At 47.9% G+C, this 21,485-nt stretch overlaps 1 protein-coding gene across 1 annotated transcript in view; it reads left to right on the top strand.

Annotated features, from left to right (window-relative positions):
* The window catches only part of LOC105692398 (rho guanine nucleotide exchange factor 40-like), a 121,611-nt gene that overhangs the window by 15,993 nt on the left and 84,133 nt on the right, over positions 1-21,485 (top strand). Inside the window, 2 exon segments of the mRNA XM_048659852.1 lie at positions 818-1,642; positions 11,517-11,741. Coding sequence (XP_048515809.1) covers positions 818-1,642; positions 11,517-11,741 — 1,050 coding nt within the window.

Genomic DNA, 21,485 nt, shown 5'->3' with positions numbered 1-21,485 from the left:
GACAATAAAAATCCATAAATTGGTAATGAGCGGGAATATCGGGCGGGGGTCGGTCATCGCGCTTGGTCTACCTGGGCAGTTATAAGTGGATGTTCACCGAACTGGGTCAACTCAACCGATCGATAGACAGACTCTATTCGTCAGCTGACTGTGGGCATAGGTAAGCATCGAGCAGTCGGTCGCTAAGTTCCGCCCATAAATAAACGTGAAGCATTACAAGCAGCCTCGAGGTTTTGTGCCAGGCTTTGGTATACCTATAGGTGTGTATAGGTGAAAACGCGGAGGGACGTTGGGGTGGCGCAGGAAATTGAGCACCTAAAATCACTCTCTCCTAGATCCGTGGATAGGTAGGTGTATCGTACCGCGTACGTGGATTATTTTATTTTATTTTTTTTTTTTTTTTCATCCGGAACGAATGCGGAATCGGAACCGCGTCTGGCCGGTGAAAGAGACGGGGATAGGAAGCGGACGAGAGGAACGAACGAGTCGGCTTCGGCACGCACAGCTTCGCAACGTAATTCGATACCTGCGCCCTACTACTATATTATAGCATAAATATATCTCCTCGCGACAAACTGAAATTATAAATTCGCAATGATCTCAACGTCGGCAATGATCGAGTTCGGAGAAACTTGCTATACGCGAGTCTCGGATTTCATCGGGTTCCAGGTGTACTACCTGTAGCTGTCGTAGAAGCTCGTGCGATATACCTTCGTTGGAAAATCACTTTTGAAAAACGACCGAGAGTCTATGGAAATTTTTGGAGCCGCAAAAAAAGAGTCGTCGCTCTAATTGCATTTTATTTTTTTGCTCGCAGGTGAATCCGGCCGAACGTCAGGTACTGGACAAAGATGACACCTGGACGCTGGCCTCGGAGAATCAGGACCAATCGTCGCATTTGGAAATCGCGAATGAGGGTAAGTCATGCGGGTCCAGTTTCGGATCATCCGAGGCGGAGAACTGCAGTAGGAAACCAGTTTCGGAAGCCCAGCAGCAAACTCCGTGGGAATACGAACCGAACTTACCTCGCAGCCACGAAACACGAAAGAGCAAAACAAAACGGATGAAAAATTATCTGAGAAAAAAGTGCAAGGACGCTCTTTCGAAGTCCGAGGATGGCGGGGCGGAAAAGCGGCGGGAAAAATGCACGTCCTGGTACGTCGACGAGAGGTACGACGACGAAGTCAAAGAGCATCATTCGGATCTGGAGCCGGTAAGTTCTCAAAAAATTTGTAAAAAAAATTGCGAATCTCGAACGCCGACGCGGTCCAGAGATGAGACGATCGGAGGGAGTCGCTCCTCGTTGTACGAGGACGCGCGGGACGTCGAAGTTTGCGAATCTCGAGAGAAAATTGTCGCCGTCGAGGCGTCAGCCTCGTCATCGGAAACACTGGTCGTCGATATGGATACCAAATTGGACTCGAAGTGCGAATCGAGCGACACTTTGGTAGCGGAGATCGTCGAAGGTGTGCCCAAGTTTTCGTTGGATTATAAAAATGGATCTGAAGTTAATAACTGCGACGTGCAGGACAAAAGTGATTGTGACAATCCAGTGGTCGGAGTCACCGAGGATTCAAGGACTCCGCAAGGGATGGAGGGAACTGTTTCCACGTCACCCGGCCTCCACGCTAATTTCATCGGGGTGAGTTGGTTGAATTTTCCTTGCACGATAATTTCAGAATTCGTCGATCCACGGATCCGTGGATTCTCCTTCTTCTTCCTGGACGATTGGACAACGGGTAGGTGGTGCACGTGGAGAGGACGGTGTGGCCTGCTCGACGTCATAACGGAGAGGGAGAGAGATAGAGAGAAGGACGGGGGGAAGAGGTGTGTATGGGAATCGTGGATCGTGCTCATTAATTATATCGAACTGATCTATTGGGATCAGAGTATAGGCTAATAGGCTAATAGTCTCAAAGTCTGTATTCACTTTCCTGTCTCCGATAGAGTCCCCGATAAAAATAATTCACCTCACTCCGCGAAACGAGGTTTTGTCCTTTATACGCTGCACTCGCTCCGAGGGGGTTCTCTCGTTCGTTCGTTCTATCGATGACTTCAGTCCCACGCCACAGTTTTATTAACTCGTGACACGCTACAGATTAAAATCGTCCAAAGAAACACGGGACGAAACCTTAGTAACGAAATATATCCACGGGAGGATTGGACGTATTTCTAAAAAAATTACGAAGCTGCAAAATAGAAATTTCAGAGTTTGAAATAGGGATTTTTGAAAGACCAGAGGTGGCTGCAGGCGTCCGATTTTACACGGACTGCAGTCTGACTCGCTGAGGGAGCGTACGAGGTGCGCTGTTGATGATTTTGCATACGGTGAACAACGCCACTTTCTCAACTGATGATCGGGTATAGCGGCCGAGCGCGGCATCGACGCGCCGCGGTTTAAGTTTTGCATACCGTGTACACGCCGAGAGGATCGTAGTTATACGCGGTACGTAACGCGGGCTAAAAGGGAAAAGATCGGCACGTCGGAGGTATCAAAAACGAATTTAGCCGCCTAGCTCCGATCGTAATCTCAGGCATTGCGAGAGATGATATACCACGATTCGCAAACCGCAACGACTCGTCGAAGGTCACAAGCTACCGCGATTATCATTTTTATCCTCCTTTCTTTTTGTCTTGTTTTTTTTTTTTTTTTTTTTTTCGCATCCTTACTCCAATCCGCACGTTTCGGTTTTGCTCGCGTACGGCGGATGAAAATTGCCGGTTCGGAGGGAACGAAAAAAAGGCACCGCGAGATCGATAGCTTGCACTATAAAGATAATGAGCTAACTGGGGTAATTAGTCCGAGAGCCGCGAGCCGGGTGCAAGTTTCAGATTGCAGCAGCAGCTCGCCACAGCAGCTAGCTCGGTGCGCAGGGCTGTTTGCGAACGCCAAAGGCTTTCCGCGTGAACGAAGAATCGCCCAAGGTTGCAGAACCGCACGTTTCGCTTTCGCGCGCACTTCACTCCACCGCACCGGTGTGCACCGCCACGTTGCAGCGTTGCACCGCACTGCACTCCACTTAATAAACAAACAGCCACGACTCACCTCACCTCGGCTCCACGGCTCAGCTCAGCGGCACCGGGCCGCACGCACGGAAATTAAATATCTTCACCTTCTTCCTCCGTAGCAGCCGGTCATAAATCAAGCGTGCAAAACGTAGCAGATACGAGCGGGGTATACGACGGGGACGATTATCGGGCCACCGGCGTGCAACGCATCATCGAGGGATATTCGTTCCTTCCGCACCGTCGAAAAATCCTCCGCTCAGCTCCGCGTATCCTGCCGTTCCGGAAGGACGAAGCGATTCCCGAATTCGTCGCGAGCGCAACGGAGCGAATTATCGGGCGATCGGGTTCACCCGCGTGACAGGACGTGGGAGGACGATCGAGTCACGCGCGTAACGTATCCCCGATTACGCAACGATCGTATCGATTAATAATTTCGAGGCTTAATCAATAATCAACGCCGAGTGAGCTCTTTTGTCGGCGAATAATACAATATCGTAACGAGCCTCGATATGCCCGAAGGATCGAGAGAGCGAGAGAGCCGTTACGATAGATATGCCTCATGTTCTGTCGGATACGCGTCACGCGGTATTCACCACATGCGGCGATGAGAATTATTGAAATTGAATATCCGATCCGATACCACCGGCTCTCCACACCGGCTCGAAGCTCGCTTAATTTAACCGCGTACGTCTTACCTCCTCTCGTTATGGTCACGCGATTAGCGCCGTGGTCAGTCGGGTCGCTGAGGCAAACCATGAGATTTCGTATAATAATATGCAGTTACAACGCCTACGTTGATATAGGTCGTGGCCGACGATAACTGAAAATAATTGGACGTCGAAACATTATCGACGCGTTTCGATCAATTATCCCACCGATGAACCTTTCCGTCGACTGCGATTGAATTTTTCTTTTCCCTCAATTTCTCACCGAATTTTTTTGAGATACTTTGGAATCGTTTTTTCTTCTCTTTCCATAAAGGTAGCGATCGTTCGCAAAACAACCACCGATTCGATTCGATCGATTCACCGATCCGAACGTTGAATCGAGAAATTTGAACTTCTGCGCAATTCTTTATCGGGATCTAGAGAAGTCTTAATCACGCGCCTCGATGCTGTAACCCCATTAGCTCGAGTTTCCTGGCGTTGTACCCGTTCATAGGTGAATTTGCATTTGCATATAGAGTTGAAATTCCCGGGAGTTATGTCGGGGACGACGACGACGAGGAGACTGTCGCCAGGTAGTCTGATAGATGAAAATCGGTACCCCGTACGGAGAAAGTGATTCCAACTCCGCGTATTATGTACAGGCGAGGTGCCCATTGTACGGAATGGAAGTTAAGCGATATTCGATATATACGTGTACACAAGCGGTGCGGTTTGTGTCGGCGCGGAGATCGGACCAAGTGGCAGAAGGGGGTCCGCGGGTCGGAGTGCCTTTGGTCCGCGGCGGCACATCGTGTGCTTCTGATACCGCCGCATTGGGTCACGTTTCCGGTAATTAATGGCTCACGTCATCCCCGCTCGACGGGGAATTACATCGATCGTTTGTTCGATCTACGAAGGATCTACACATCGAACGGGACGTTCGTAGGGTTCTTCGTTCGATGCGTTTTTTTTTTTTTTTTTGTCGCGATTCTCGCATTATATGCTCGTGATACGCGATGCACCGCCTGCAGCGGTTGCATCTAGACGTATTTTAGTACCTGCCTCGCCGTTACCTTTATTTGACTCGCTTGTGCTTCTTCTGCCGGCGGCGGCTTCGCTCCCGTTCCAAATGGACAATAGAAATTGTACGGGAGACGGTATGCTTAATATTTCACATACGACGACGTATACGTGTATCCCAGATGAAACTATCTAATAACGTAACGCTGACGTACTCGCATTTGTATATCATGACTCGAAATTCTTCCGCTTTGTACTTTTATGAATTATTATGCCGACTTCGTCGCGTCGCTTATCCTCGTTGATTATCTCGATCTCGTAACGCACGTCGCGCGATATTTTCTAAGGATGAAAAAAAAAAAAAAATTCCTCCGCGCGAGTCTCGGGGTAGGAGGAATTCGAATCGACCGGATAACTTCGGAGATTTTGTAATTTTCCCGTACGGTAGATCGTGTTCCGGGGCTCGCGGGGTTGACGCCGCCGCCAGACACGAAGAAAGGTAATAAATAACGAGGCAATCCGGGGAAATGAAGGCGACTTCGTGACGCTCGAAGGTGATACGACCCCTGACCTCGCCTTCCAGATCCCCCGTTTACAGTCACCGTGTTCCCTCGGCTCTCGCGGTTCCCGATCCGACTGAATCGACTCTCCGTGTAACTCTCCGTAACGGACGACCGTCGTCCCGGTACCGACTCGTCCTCCTCGTCGTCGCGGTGGACTCGATCCGGACTCTGACCCGGAGTCGCTTATTTATTTCTCATTACGCCGTCGTTTGTCGTGAAAATTTTTTACGAAAAATCGTCCGGGTCGTGCGTTGTGTGTAAAATCGACTTTTTTTTTCCGGCGTCGTAACGACCGCTGATCGGGCGCGTGTGCGACGGAAATCGGGAGAGAGGGAAAAATCCTCGGGGAACGATGGAAAAATAACTCTCCGGAATTAAAAGCTCGGTGATACTCGAGGACGCGTACGCCGACTTCCGCTGTTTACAGCTGGATAGAGCGCGTGTAGCGGAGTGTAAATACGGGTGGGCGGTTGCATGGAAATTATTATCGGAGAGAGACCGCGGTAGATGCAGTTGTAATGGGTTCCAGGATCGGCAGCTCGGTCGGCGCGTGGTGTTTGCGGTGGCGTTTGCGGGCGGAATTTGCACGAGTGGCAATTACGCGAGGCGATGCACGGATCGTGGATTGTAAACGGCGATAAGTGAGACACGGGAAAGTCAAGAAGGATAATTGCGACGATGTGGGTTAAAACCTCAACGTAGCGCTGTCGCCGCCGCCGCCGCCGCCGCCGCCGCCTGTATATCTTTCCATATACACACACCGCTCTTTTCCTTCCTTTTTACACTTCGTTTCATCGTTCCCCGGCAGCGCGGTTCTCAGTTCGTTACATTCGCCTTGATACTCGAACGCCCGACCGCCTTCAAACGTCGTACCCTGTAGCCCGGCTTGACAGCCGCCCGTAACCACCGAGTAGAAACGTCGACAGCAAAACTCACCCGGTGTCTCGACCGATGCCCCGGCACCGTACGATCTATTCGACTCGGTTACACGCATTCCTTGCTCACGGATCGACCGACTCGACTCGGGTTGAGCTAATCGCGATGGCCCGCACTCCTTCCCGCAACACCTTCTTCACTGCGCTCCCGCACGTCACGGGGAGTCAGCCGGACGAGACACCATCTGGTACGACCGGCGCGAGGGGGTGAAAATTTTTTTTTTCGGACGAGCTCCGACGAATCCTCCGAAATAACGAACGGCTGCGCACCGATCGGGAAAAGGGGGTCGAAGGGGCGTTTGTATCGATTCCCTCGATCGTCGAAGGGCTGAGGATATCGTAAACCGGTAGCTGCGAAGGTTCGGGTAATGGCCAAGGGTCAGACGTACGCGACCCACCTAGATGTTCGCTGGTTTACTCGACGAGAAAATTCTCTACCGGCTGCCGAGTCGCGTCGAGTGAAAATATTCATCGTCTGACGGTTCAATCGTCTGGCGTACCTACCTACTTTACGCGTTGCGAGAAGCTGCGAAATCTTTCGTCGAGCTTGATAGCCGAGGGTCACACGGGTGACGCGTGAAACTTTCGGAATATGCATGTTGTACGTGTCTCACGTCCGTCAGCGATTCATCTCCTCAACCTTCGCGGCTTTTTCGTCCTTCGGGACCGGAAATTACCCCAACGCGCCTCTGAGGGGGTAGCGGATGTGGATTTGCAAGACGTGTAAGCTGTATCCGGATCGATTCCGAATCAATTGTTCCCGGTTTTGTTCGCGAGGATATTTATTTATTTTATTTTTTTTCATCGCTCTTCCCTTTAAAATCCTATTCGCTCGAATCGAAGTAATAACGAAACAATCGAGGTGGGAAGGTTGAGACTACGGAGACTCCGGAGCGGCTACCAGAGTCATTAGGCGCGTAGCGAGATGAGATTACAGAGATTCGCCACCCACGCAATAATTCAAGTTCTCGCTTCTTTATTCTTACAAGCCGATCGTTTCGCCGCGCCGGATGGAATCCGACCCGTCTCTGCCATCGCGATTTCGTCTTATTACTTATTGTTACTCGTTATCCCCCCCCATTGGGATTGTCTCGTTTCGTCCAAGATGCGATTTCTTGCGAAAAGAATTCCGCGAGGGCAATTCGAATCGACCCACGGAGTCGGCAACCAGAAGATTCTCGTGTAGATTTTCGAGTGTTTGTTTTATTTATTTATTTATTTATTTTTTTTTTTTCCATCATTCACCGTAAAGATATTCGACGATGAAACCGGATCACCGGATGTGCACTTCGGTCGTTTCTGCACAACTCGTGCGGAGGAGGCTGTAAAATGTAAAAAAAAAATTTTCCCACCGCATTTCGCGTATCGCTCGCTCTATCGATAGATTCCCACGTAAGATTTTCGCACCCGCCAACGATCATATTGTTTCTCTCGAGTTACAATGAGGTACCCACATACGTGAGCTTTTCGCTCTTGAAATTTCCTCCTTGGAATCCCCCTCGTCGTCCGGGGAGGTCTCTCTTTTCTCTCTATGAAAATATCGGATATCTCGAGACAACGAGGACCGGTCGGTCGCTAAGTTGTCATAAACTTGCCGAGTCGTTCGTAACTAAACGGGTAGGTAGGTAGGCAACGGGGATCTGTCACAGATGTAAAAAGAGGCTGACAAAATGAAATTCCAAATTTATTCAAACGACTCGTCCGCGCCCTGCTGCCCCTGTCGCGTTCTCCTTTATTTCCCCGCAGGAACGTGGAGAGGACGGGCGAAACAGGATCGTCGATCGAGGAGGTCCAATCGCGCATTTCGAGGGAAGGAATGGCGTCGTCGTCGCGTTGTTCCGCGTTATGGGAAATTCAAAGCGCACGTAGGCGAGATAAGTGAGTTTTACGCCGTGCGCTAGACTCTTGGGAGCTTTACCGGCGTTGTGCGGACCGCGCGAACAGGGCATAAATTAGCCGGTTGCCTACTCGGCGGACTGCCACCCAAGGCGCGTTTCCTCAGTCTCGGGCAGCGGCTATCAACGCGCGCTTTTATTCCCAACTCGAATATTAATCAACAATCTCGACAGATACGCGGTCGCTGCGTTCTCGCTCTTTGCAGAATTCTCGGCCCTGCGCGATGCCGGGAGACCTTAAAGGATCGCGTTTGTTCGCGGATGAAATGCGGGACTGCGGGCTGCCCCGCTTTTACCTGGCAGTTTCCGTAATACGTCATTCCTCGCAACCGGTGAATGCACACACGGCTCCACCACCACCACCACCGCCGCTATGCCTACGTCTATCCTACGCGAAACGCACCTAATTATAATACCTACAAGCCTCCACTTCGTGCACTCCACCCCGCGTCCAGTTTCCTCATACTCCGTAGCGAGTTCGCGCTCTGCCTTTCGCGACTTTTATCATATTTCCTACTCTCTGAATCACGAAGGGAGTTGGCGAGCAATTTATAATATTGTTAAGTAGAACGCTAAATCACTCGTGGACAGGTTTTTTTTTTTCTTCCTTCTCCTTCTCCTTTCTTTTTCGTTGCGTAATCCGAGTGAAAAAAAATTGCAATTTGTAACTTGAGAGAATTGAGAAAAAAAAAAAAGAAAAGGAAACCCCCGTATTCCGGAAAAGGAGAGACGCGACTCTCGAGCGTTGAGATCCGCGGCCCGTTCTTCGATTCGCGATACGATCGCCAGTTTACTAATTCCCTTTCTGGCGCGAATGGAAGTGCAACGGTATAACGAACAAAAAACGAGTCCTTCGCCTATAACCGAATACATAAATGGCAAACCTCGTACGGTTCTAACGATATTACAATACTTAAACTCGAGCGCCACCGCCGTCGATGGCTCCAAGACGCGGAGATGGTGTTGGTGGTCGACGTTGTGGTGGTGGTTAAAGACCTCGTACCTACTGCAGCCGCCTGCATATACACGTATAGGTATATAGGTGTACACAACGGAGTCACAAAGGGCATGGGAGCGACACACCCACCGGATGTACTTTATATGCCCGCGTTCGTTGGTGATATGACGTCACAGGTCTATATATACAGGGTGCGCCATTCCTCCCGCCTCGTTTATTTTTTTACTTTATTTGACCTTTTTTCTTTTTTTTTTATTCCACTCTCAAATATATTTCACTTCGTTTCAATGTCTCTCATTTACAACGCACGCCTCGACGATTGTTACGTTATCGTCGCATCGCGCCGCGGTTGGCTTCGATCCTCGTCGACGTCGTCGGAATTATCGGAATCGGGTCCCGAAGGTTAGCGCATTCTTACCCGGTTACTGGCATAGGTGTACGTACGTACGTACGCGTAAGGTATACGGGTAAGCTGTAATACGTGGTAGGTTCGTACGCCCGGGCAATTGGTTTGCATTAAATCAAGGCGGTAATTAGCAGAAACGGCAAATTAACGCATGCCTTCGAGTTAACGAGGTGACTTACTACGTTCCGACTTATAATCACGACACTTATTACGCTTATATTAGACTCGTGGTTACTTGGGTAAAAGGTCAACGTTGTTCCTGAGGCTGCTGGAGTTCCAACTCACCCATTATAACAATACCCGCGACACGCTATTTGTATTACTATACTTTTATTACGTCGTCGTGGTGTACGGATGAAATCAGAATTGATCGGATAAACTGAGGATAGCGATAATCATCGTCAATCGAACCGCGGAAGGTGGGAAAAATTAGATGAATTGAAACAGCAATCCCAGTGCTGGGACGACAGACCGAAAACCAATCACCAATTTTTTGCTTTTCGGTGTAGAAAAATTAGGATCCAGTCGACGGATTCCTTTTGATTACAGACGAGGTTGTATCAACATTTCTTTGGTCCTCGTCGTCGTCGTGGTCGTCGTCGTCGAATTGACGATACCTCAAGCTGTACGTTTCACCGAGACGTTCGATCGTACGACGACGTAGAATATAAAGCCGCCGCGGTGTATTCGTTCGGTTTTAGATGCGGAAAGTGTACGTGTGGGTGAGCAGAGTCAGGTGGCAGGTGCCAGGGAGAGCGATATCCCGTCTGTATACGGTGAATGCATTAAATTATATTCCTGCATAAGTTGCGCCGTCCGTACGTAGTTTGACGACGTTTATCTGAAGGTATCGGTGGTAGAGGACAGCGAGGTAAACAAACCGCTTCGCCTGGAGCCGACTCTATGACCCCTCTGTGAACTTGACACCCGACTTTAAGAATGAATATTTCTCTCGATAATTGAAGCGACTCCCGTTGGAAAAACTCAAAGATCTTTGAAACTGAAAAACTTACATTTTAAAAAAAATCGGAAAACGCATCAATTTTTTTTTTTCTTTTAGAATCGGGGAACCGTGACGATCAAATTAGATTTCGTCGATTCGGATCGTTGAAAATCGAATGGAAATGTTGGGGAAAATATTATTCATGCGGCTACGGGTTTACGGTTACCGTGAATTATTTTACGAGTGATACAACGAACGGCGCAATATATTATTACCGGGTTTATCTGTGTACACACAATATTCCGAAGCCCGACCCCAGCTCCAACCCTAGCCCCAGCTCTGTTCTATTTTATTAGCTTCAACGGGGGGGGTTCGTACGGTTAAACGGGGAAGCGGGAGTGGGGAGTATTGTTTGCGGAGGGAGGTTTTAAGCAAACAAGATTCGGAAATGGTAAATAAGACGCCGGGGGGTGAACCGCGAAGCACGTGCTCCACAAACGGATGATCAAAGCCCCATTCATCGGGAATACCCGGAGAACGGTAGAGTTGGCATATTGTACTTATATACGATGTATTTGCACTTAGCTAGACACGTGCGATATCCCCGTGCGGCGTTACGCGCGTAACTTATACACACCGATGGATATACCGCGACCTATAAATTCTCACAAAGCGCGCATCGTGTGGTTATCGAATATTCTTACGAATTCTTCGCTCACCCCTGCGGACGGGGTCGCACGGTGTCGCATGAGGGCGGAAACGAGTTGCGGGTGGCCTCCGGAGGTTCGAAAAAAAAAAAAAAAACTCAGAGCCAGGTTACGCAGCTTTTCGCTCATCTCTCTCCCGTCACTTCTGGATAACGAGGCGAAAATTGGTGCACTCCGTGGAACTTACGAGGTCCCCTCGGTATCGTGTTCTGTCGTCGCACAATGAACCCACATCCACCGAGCTGAAACGATCTCGAGCACTCTCGAATTAAAAACCACAACTTATCGCAAACAAGAATCATCCCCCATCCGCCAAATAATCCCTGAAAGTTATTCCTTGGTTCTTGGTGGCTTTATTTTCTCATCATTTCATCGATCAGCCATGTTCGTGCGTTTGCCTTTCATACGCGCGTTTTTTTCTTTTATTTTCCAGCACAACAATCAGCTTCAGCCGCATCAGGGACGGTCTGACGTCGCGACGCTCGTTAGAGGTCTTCTGGGCCCTCTTTATGGGAACGGAGTGCTCGACCTACTGACGAGACAAGCTCGGGACATCCTGGTCTGCGCCTATCACGGGAATCTCGATGAATTTCTAAAGTCCTTCTTGTCTCCGGCGGCCGACGTGCTCGCGGAAGCCAAGAGAATCGCATCCGAAAATGTGAGTCTTTCCGAATAACATTTCGTCGAAGGAGTACGACGATTTTGATCACGAGGAGGGCGGCTTCGCCGTTCCCACGACAAAATCGATAATCAAGTTGGCTTTTTTTCTTTTCATCATAATTTTATCGAGAAATTATAAGAAGGTTTCGTTAACTCGTGCGTGCAAAAAAATCCTTCGCCCTTCGCAGTGTCGTCGGAAGTTTAATTAGCGTTCGCAGCGAAGGGCGAAAAGCCCGAGGGTCGAGGGTTGAGGGGTTTAAAGGTAGTTGGGAATGTTTTGCCGTCGAGAGCCGTGAAAAATTCGTTCGGACATAAACGTTTCCCTGCGGTGCACGTTGACACGTGCGAACAACGGGAAAAAAAAAATAAAAAAAAAACCCCCCCGTCGCTAACCGCGACTCGGAAAAGCTCGCGGTCGACGCTTCGAAAGCCACGTGTGCAGGCTCCCCCGACGTCACCTCCGTACCATCCGGCGCGGGAGGGACAGAGAGGAGAAGAAAGGTGCGGTTGCCCCGGAAAGGAATCGTTTCAACCTCGAGCAGGGCGAAGGTATCCTCGTTTTGTCGGGTATACCGAAACTCTCGGAGGGGGTTGTAATATTTGGAGAATCTTGAGCGTCTTCTCGAGTTTCTCACGTCAGTTTCGAGCGAGAAGCGTTTGTTGACACTCCTCGCCCACGTCGGAGTAGAAGGAGTTAGGTAGGTAGGTAGGTAGGTAGGTAGTTATACCTCGGACTCGGCCATCCTGAGAATATTCCGAGAGCACGAGTCGCGCAACGCCCACGCAACCGTTGGATGACCGGATTCCGAGACTCCGGTCGCGTCTCGTCGACGAGTAAAACCGCATTCAAACGTTGATATAGCGGTGTCGTTGACGTTGGAGTCATTAATCTCCAACGAACACCGCAACGGCTCACGTACGCACGGGGAGATCATAATTATTTCAGTTTACGAAATTCGTGATCCGAAAAACGACGCGTGTACATACGTACAACACGAGAGAGAACGTCGTTTTACGGAAATAGCTAGACCTCGCGTACGTCGGGTACGGTCGTTATCACCGGCGTATGGAAAACGGGACTGCCTACCACAGGATGAGGTGTGCGCGTATTATACAGCCAGGAAGGTACAGACTGTAGGGTATAACGTTCCATCGCTATTACCTACCTGCCTGCCAGCTGCATGTACTCCGGGTATAACGTGTACCCTGGAATGTCAGGTCGGTTACGACGTTTTCCTCCTCTTCTTCCCTCTCGTCGTCGTCGAATCTCTCCCGGCAACGCGACGCTGCGAGACGCCGATGACGTAACGGTGCAGCATCAGCGCCGTTCTACCTGATTGACAATGATTAAAGGTTTCTACCGCGAAGGGGGTTGGGAGGTGGAGGGGTGCCTGCGCCTCGCGCCTGGTACTCGCGCGTCTCTCCGAACTATCCGCATTTTTTTCTTTTGTTTGTTTATTTATTTATTTACTTTTCTTTTATTTATTTATTTTATTTTTTTCTTTTCTCAACTCGCGCATACGTATGCACACGCGATCGCACGGGTAAAAGTTACGACAGTACGTCGCGTAAGAGATCGAGTAAACTATTCTCGAACCCCCGCGACTATCCGCCCCGATCGCCGCTTCCTCCTACTTATCGAACCGTCGGGCTTACGAGGCTCCTCGTCTCCTCCTGCATTTTAAGATTTTGAACTCTGAACCTCGCTACCTCTCGACCACGTACCTATCCCTCGTCCACCTACCCACTGTGATAAATTCGAAGCGAAGCCGGTAGGAATTTCTTCGGACTCTGACCCCCGTCGGAGATAGATACACTCGTCTCGTCGTCTTCACGAGAGAGACGAGTGCGAGTTGCCGCTGGACCGCGCTCGAGACATCGAGAAATAGCGAAAGATCATCCGGTGTTCCGATACCCGAATATCCGAGCCGCGTCCCGCCTTCTTCGACGAACGACTTCATCTCCGTCTAATCGACTCGACACTCCCAACGGATATCGAGAGAGGTGAAAAATCTTTTACCATCGCAAATCGCGAATCCCTTGGGCAAATGACGCGAGGAGAGACCGTAGCTTCGGGCTCACAGCCTTGCGTATTATGAGCAGCATTTTTAACGTCTGTGGGCTGCCTACCTATTCCAGAGATATGAGGAAGTGTAAGCGCGTTGCAGGTACCGCGGGTGTCGGGACCCCGGTGTTGCTTAATGAGCCCTATAATTGGTTTTTACCACGTACGTCTTTGCGGCTAACTAACAAGTATAATAATGTACACATTCGAAAAAGTATTTTTACTCACATCCGTACACGGGGTTTACCGCGAGTACGGTGGGTAAATAAATTAGTGGGATACGAAGGCGACGGCTACCGCCGAGTGAACGTGGATCGTGTACGGATACGCACACGTAACGTATATACCCGCCTGTAGACGCGGTGATTTTCAAACATTAAGGTAGGCATGTGGGTACGTAGGCAACGCGGTGATGGACTAGGAAACGCGATGCCTACCTACCTATCCCTACTGTACGTTGTACGTATGCGCGACGTCTTGCAGCATCGCACGCACCTGCTGATCCATGTATATCGAGGCATGCGGTAAGCGGACTGGTGGACCACGTGAAACGGGTAACGTCTCGATGATTTACGGGGCGATTTTCTTCCTTCGAACTCGGTATTATTTTCAACGAATAAAAAAGGAATCGAAATTTGTTTAAAACGTTCGGGAGAAAGGAACGGGGAGAAAGAGAAATATGGTAACAGTGGAAACGAGTCCCCATTACGACATTTTTACACCTCCTTAATAGCGGATCAACTTCGAGTCGGCCGTAGATCTCTGCGGTTTCTACGAGACACCTAGAGTGTACCTACAACTTCTGTGTACCTACAACCGTGGGGGGGGACGTATATTACCACGGAGATTACGAGTAGTTGGAAACGGGACTCCGCTATCTGTTCCTCGGGGATCTCGGAGACATAAAACGTCCTTGCGGGAACCTTACTTGGACGTTGAAAATTAGTTGGATAGGGTCCGTTGTTTATGGGTTGATTTTTTTTTCCTCGTTCCTTTCTTTTCGCGATTATCGAATGACGAAACGTGTAATCGATCGGCGAACCGGAGGAACGAAGGATTAAATTGACATCCGAGCACCCGAGGGGCTTTCGAGTTTGCAATTGAAGAAAATCTCGCGATTCGAAAGTATTTTTCATCGTTTTTACTCAACGAGTTCCATTCGATCTTGTGCTCCGGTAATCGGAGGAATATAAAATAGATAAATGAGCTTAGTTGATCAACGAATTACGTGGAATAAAAATGAAGTCAAAGGTTCGAATGTGTGGGCAAAAAGTTGTTTTAAATTAAAACTCGGGGAGGGGGATAGCGGAGGTGACGTCGCTTCGGCATTTATCGCATCGGTTTATGGAATTCTGGTTCTACGCCAGGGTGACAGTTCGATACCTAATTGGAAGATCTTATACCGCGGATAGGAGGATCGAGACTTTGACACTGATGAGCAGAAACAGGATATATCACTCGGTAATCGTAAGGCTAATAATCGATTACTTCCACTCACTGGCTTCCATGTCAATCAATGTAACGAGAATCTTCGCCTTTTTCTCTCTCCGTCTCTCTGCATCTCCGGCTTCGCGGGTCTAACTACCTCGAGAAAATCCGTACATCAATTTTCTCCGTTCCAATTTTCCACAGCGGCGTACCGCACCTTCCGAAATCCTTCTTTTTTTTTTTATCTCGATCGTTTGAGATCTGGAATAAGCGTTATGTGCACATATTCAATCAGCTCGCTCTTCGCGGCGCGGTAGGCATCGATCTTTCTACTTGCGGGCAGCGGCAGGATGTTGTAATATTGATTGTCGCATAGCCCGAAGGGAGCATCAAAAGCCGTTATACCTTCTTTCGACCGCGAGCACGCGGCTTTCGAATCGACGTACACTAATTAAATAATTACACGTTTCGCGTACTCGATGTACTCGTACTTGCGCGCGTAATTGCCACTGGATACATGTATGTAACGTATAAAACTTGACGGAGGTACGGGACGCGTGAAAAATATTATTCTTCTAGTCTCAACCGGTCGACGTTGATAACGATAATTTAACGATTTGATAAGTTTTTTCGCCCACGAGAGGCGTTCGACTCACGAAACAATTTGAACGTCTGGCGGCTGCCTCCGTTCGTTGCTTCATTTCTCGGATCACGGTAGTGACGCCGCATCGTTGCGAGGCGGTAAAAGTTGTGTAACGAGGATGAATCGGCCGATCGACGGACGACGAGGCGAAAGAGGCGATAAAGTTAACGAACCTCCGAGAAACGTCTTGTTACCGATATTCGGGATCACACCGGGGGAAAAACCTGCCGCAGGTGAACGGAGAGTACGAACTTTTTCTGTCGTCGTTCGAAAGATAGTAGGAAAAAGGTTTTCGATCGTTCGTTCGTTTTTTTTTTTGACCGGTTTATTTATTTTCGATGCTCGCGGTAGATCACGAACGGAACCCCCCGGAGGGGAATAATCTCCGTAGGATGTTACCGGTGGTTCCGATTATTTGGGTGGCTGCGTCGGAACGTCCGTAACACGGGCCCCCATTTATAGTCAATGAAATAGTTTTACGATACTCGACTTTCCGATCGATGTTTCCCCGTGATTATCGGGGCTCGTCGAGCGCAGAGAAGATACCGCGACTGATTTATCGTCACCCCCTCGAGCGACGAATAAAAATGTTAGCCTAATTTTTCAACTACATCGCTCGCTTCGTGCAACGTATGCATCAACGTAGTCGGTCACGACGACGTGGAAAATCACCATGAATTATAATCGAGTCGCTATAAAAATTTAAAAAATCACGTCGGGCTTCGCTGCGAGCAACGTCGTCCATTAGTCGTTGGATTTTCTGTTTTTTTTTCTCCTCTCCACTTCGGGTAATATTCCACAGGTGAAACCCTCGCCGCCGCTCTTGTTTGCCGAGCCCGTGAAAAGCTCACAGAAAGTCCTTCCCTCGCGTTCTATTAAAAAGATGTAGACACAGCGGCTCGCTTACGAGTAGTTCGCTCGTACGTACCTTCTCGTCACGTAGCAGATATCCAGGAAAAAGCGAACACGTTATTTTCTTTTTTTTTTCTCGCCGTTTAAAAGCTGCGAGGAATTCTAATACACTGTACCCGCAATTTAGCTGGACCGACATCCTTTTACCGATAGTCCACCGCGTTAGCGAGGAAACTCAATTTCTCGTCGACGTGTTTCGCATGGATTTTTATTACCTCGGATTCCTCTCGCGGCAACTGAGATTTCGCAAGTCGCCAAAGTTAGTTTGATTAGATAATTCTCGCGAGTCGGTTAAAAGCATCGAGTCAAGGAATTAGAAACGTCGTTACGTGTGCGACACGAAACCTTCGCTAACGAACCAACGAGTGACGCGTAATTAATTTGACAACGTGTCAAAAGAGGTGTTTTCGCGCCTCTCGGATCACGCGGAATGGGAAACAACGTGACCGCGTATTTTTTCCTGTCCTTTCTCTCTCTCTTTCGGCTCCGCATGACGACGAGCAACCGCCGAAAAGCTGTGCGGCTATACGAGAAACGAATTTCCAGGGGCCTCGGTCGTTGATAAATTATTAATTATCGCGTGGGTGACGGTGAGATTTTTGTTACAGATTTACTCGGTGCGAAGTAACGCCCTGATATAATTAACGCCGTTGAATAACAAAATAAGTTCCGATACCTACGGGCAGTCGTCTGATCATTTAATTCGAACCGGGAAGCTAATGGCTCCCACTTTTTTCCCTCCGTAGCGCCAGTCGTTTGAATTACGCGCAACAAAAGCCCATCTATGGTTAATTTTGTTGGAACTGTTGCCCGGGCATTACCATCCATACCCAATGCCAACGTGTATACGTGTTCCGACTTCCATTCGCTCGTTTAAATTACTTCTCTTTACTCTTTTCCCCGTTTTAACGACCGTGCAACCCCGAGACAAACGATCGACCAAACTGACATCGACTCATTTTCCTTATTCCCATCTATCCGATTCTTTTATTTTCCATCTCATCCCTTTTTCGTTTATTTTTTTATGCGCTCCGAATCGTAACGCCCACCGTTGTCGTATACAGTTGCAGACGGTGGTCGAAGATTTTCACGTTAACGTTCCACCGCGTTGCGTGTTCCTTGCCGTTCCTTTTTCTTGTCTATCGTTTGATATCCACCTACCTGTCGGTGGTGTGTAGGTACGTAAAGGTACGTTTTCAACACACACGTGCATCGGGGGATTCACGTTGCGACCAGAACGGGTCGAGGTCGAATGTTTAGAGCCGGTGATCGTCCATGCAAACTATTTCCATCCAGTGACCACGATCAATAGATCCGTCGCCCACCTCCGATACGTATCTCGACGTACGATCCTATTTCTAAATTAATCCATTCTGCAGCGAGTCGCTTTATTCATCGACCCGATCGGACGATGTGTACGAAAATTCGGCTAATTTTGTCGCTGGCAAAGTCGGGAATCTTAAGCGACGAGCGCGAGGGGGGTGAGTAAAATATTTAAATACAATTTACCGCGATTCATAGACCCGAAAAAAAACAAAAAAAAAAAAAACAACTCTGAGAACCTTATCTTACGTGGGCACGTGTCTAGCGGACTTATGCGCTCTTAATTGTGGAGCAACTTTATTGCAAGCAATTAAAACTTCGCCCTTAATTACCGTCTCAACTCTTTCACCCTCGTTTCATTCTCTTTCTCTCTTCCGCCCTCGCTACTTTTTTTTACAACCTTTTACTTGATTTTTTTTTTTTTTTTCATGTTTTTAAATCGTTTTTGTTTCTCTCTACTTTGCGGAACGAATTTTCTGCTCTCACGCTTGTCAAGTAATCCTCGCTGCGTGCAGAAAAAAAAAACAAAAAGAAAAAAAAAAACATTAAGCTTCGAGAACTCAAGCAAACTGCATTTATGATTCCGCCCCCTGATGCACGTGAGAATTATCATTAATATTCATCTCGGCGGTTTTTTTTTTTCTGCTTTTTTTCTTTTCTTCGTAAGGATGATTCGTGAATTATGGTATAGTATAAATTTAGTCACTTATTGTCGGTGGATTCATAATACGTACACCTGCCTTATGTGAATATGAAAAGAGACACAGGTGTAACGATCTATAGGAGAACGATGACCCCGTCTAACTAAGTGCTATGGATATAAAAACGTGAAAGAAAAAATGAAACAAGAGGTGTTCGAGAAACCTGAAAATAAAAGTATAAATAATCAAGAAATTTCGCGTGTGCTATTATAGTCAATGAACTGTGCGCGAAAACCGAAATGAACTTGGCTCACAATCGCTGCGAAACAAAAACTGGGCAGCCGCTTCCGAGGCCCCCAAGCGATAAACGTGATATTCGAGAGTTACTTGGTCGTTGAATCGAGTAGAAAAATTCCGGGCGTTTGCGTCTCGATGAATTTTTGAGATCCCTCGATGTTGTAGAATTTTGAAGAAGTTCTTCGAAAGAATGTCGATTTTTCTTTTTTTTTTGAACTCCTCGCCAAAGAACGATCCTTCCGGATCTAGGGACGAAGTTAATGTCAAGTTTATCACACTTTCACATTCGCAGTTATGAATTTCGATCGAATGAGATCTAACGGACACCCCGCGGTGAAATCGGAGATGGCAGATCTTCGAGTTCTGAAACAATGACAGGGCGGATCATTTGAAGATCGAAAGTTCCGAAACTGGAACGAAGTTTGTAACTCTCAGACGGGGATATAAAAATTCCTTGGGTACCCACTCGTCGTTTTCGTCGTTCGATTCGCAGCTTGAGTTTTTCCATTACAAATTATTCATTTAGATTCAAATTAATTCCGACCGGTTCTCTCTTTTTATTTCTCGCAATTTCGATCCACCTCTCTTTCGCTCATCGGAGTTTCAATGTAATCGCATGTATTATACACCTATACGTAGAGCGGGGTTTTCATTCTCATGGTAATAGAAATTACAATACCAGGGCGTGCGCGACGGATCGAGAAGAATCGAACGCTAAATCGAGTCGCTGACTCGTCGCTAATGACAGTATACGTGTATACCGGTCACTGCTTTATATTTAAAAAAAGGAAAAAGGAAAAAAACTGAAAATAAATGTATGCAAATAAAATGACGAAAAAGAAAGTAAATAGCTCTTTGTACCGTCACAAAGATGCTCGATGGAAATAGAATTTTATTTCTAATCTAAGTCCCTTTTCAATCCGCCGTTTAACGTGGGACAATAAATTTTCGTTCGAGGCGATTCCAATATTGGGATATTTACGGTACCGTTAGAGCTACGCGCGTATTAATTAGTTTCCGAGCGCATTGCGATCCGAGACCTGTCGTCTCGAAAAAATCCACCCACACCTCATTCGGATTTAATATCTCACAGTTGAGAGTCGTCCGCGTTATGTCGTCGTCGTCGTTTCACCGAGCGATACAGTTTCCCCGCGGTACGCGAGCGCTTTTTCTTTTTCATCGTTCACGCCCTGATAGCACCGAGCGATATCGATCATGCCAAATAAACCAACCGACCACCAACCCTCTCCCGACGTCCGCGTCTCCGTCCGAGTATTAGCTACGCGTGGCAGAAACATGCTTGATGAGATATTACGGCTCAGAACGAATTAAATACATTTATCCCATCAACGGATATTAGGAGAGAATATCTGGGACGCGGAAAATTATCCACGCTTCGTCATACCTCGTCCTCCCTTCCTTGGGTTCTTAATTAATTTTCTTTTTTTCAACTTCCTTCGATTTTTTTTTTTTTCTTTCTTTTTCTTTCTTTTTCTCTTTCCAACTTCTTTTCGCAAATTGTTACTCATTTTTCTTATTTAATGGGCACCTGTCCGACCGACTAATAAATTAATCCAGCGATTCCGAAGTTCGGAGTCACGACAGTGCAGGCATAGATTATATTGTACTCGGTACGTAGGTATACGTACATACCTATCCAACCCACCTATCGGAGTTACGTTGATATATTTCACGAACTACCCTACCTTTGAACGGTGGAAGCTAAAATCGAATATCACGAACCCCGTCCAGGTACGGGGGAAAATTGCGGTCGCGCGATGCGGTTATAGACTATGCACGATTGCAGATCTTACGATATTTTTAGAACGTAAGGTATTTGTATACGGGTTACCTTGTATTATACGCTGTACGTTAATTTGGATAGTCGTGTGTCTCCCGTTTGTGAGCTTACGTTGGGTTTCCGCGTACATAGGATAAAAAATAGAAAAAAAAAAATAAATAAAATGGCGAATCGCTGGGCGGCGATCGATAAATGCAACCCCGATTCGAACACCCGTGTATTACAGTAGGTACAACGCGGTGTATGAAAGCTTCGTAAAACGACGTCGATATACGTGCGGCAATAACGTCACACGAATTACGTCAGTTTTCACGCAGTTTGCCACGCGTGGAGGAAAATTTTGTGTAATTCCGCCGTTGATTTTTCCACCCCACCCCACCCCACCACCCCCCGAAATAACTGGGTAACACACGGGACAGTACGCGTTACCGCAAAGGATCAGGGGATCAGGGGATTTTCTAGCGCAGGGTGGCAGGCACCACCTGGCACCGTTTTGTAACTGCAACTTGGAGCGTTCCAATAAGTTACCCCGTATACCGATCGTTCGCTGCAGGTATAAGAAAACGAAGAATCGAAATAACTGGAACTCCGCGATCCTCCGACTTTCAATGAAATTCAATTTCGAATTGATG

This window comes from Athalia rosae, chromosome 8 (genome assembly GCF_917208135.1).
Source record: "Athalia rosae chromosome 8, iyAthRosa1.1, whole genome shotgun sequence".
Lineage (NCBI taxonomy): Eukaryota > Metazoa > Arthropoda > Insecta > Hymenoptera > Athaliidae > Athalia > Athalia rosae.
The sequence above is the reverse complement of the archived record's forward strand: the minus strand, read 5'-3'. Positions and strand labels throughout refer to the sequence as shown.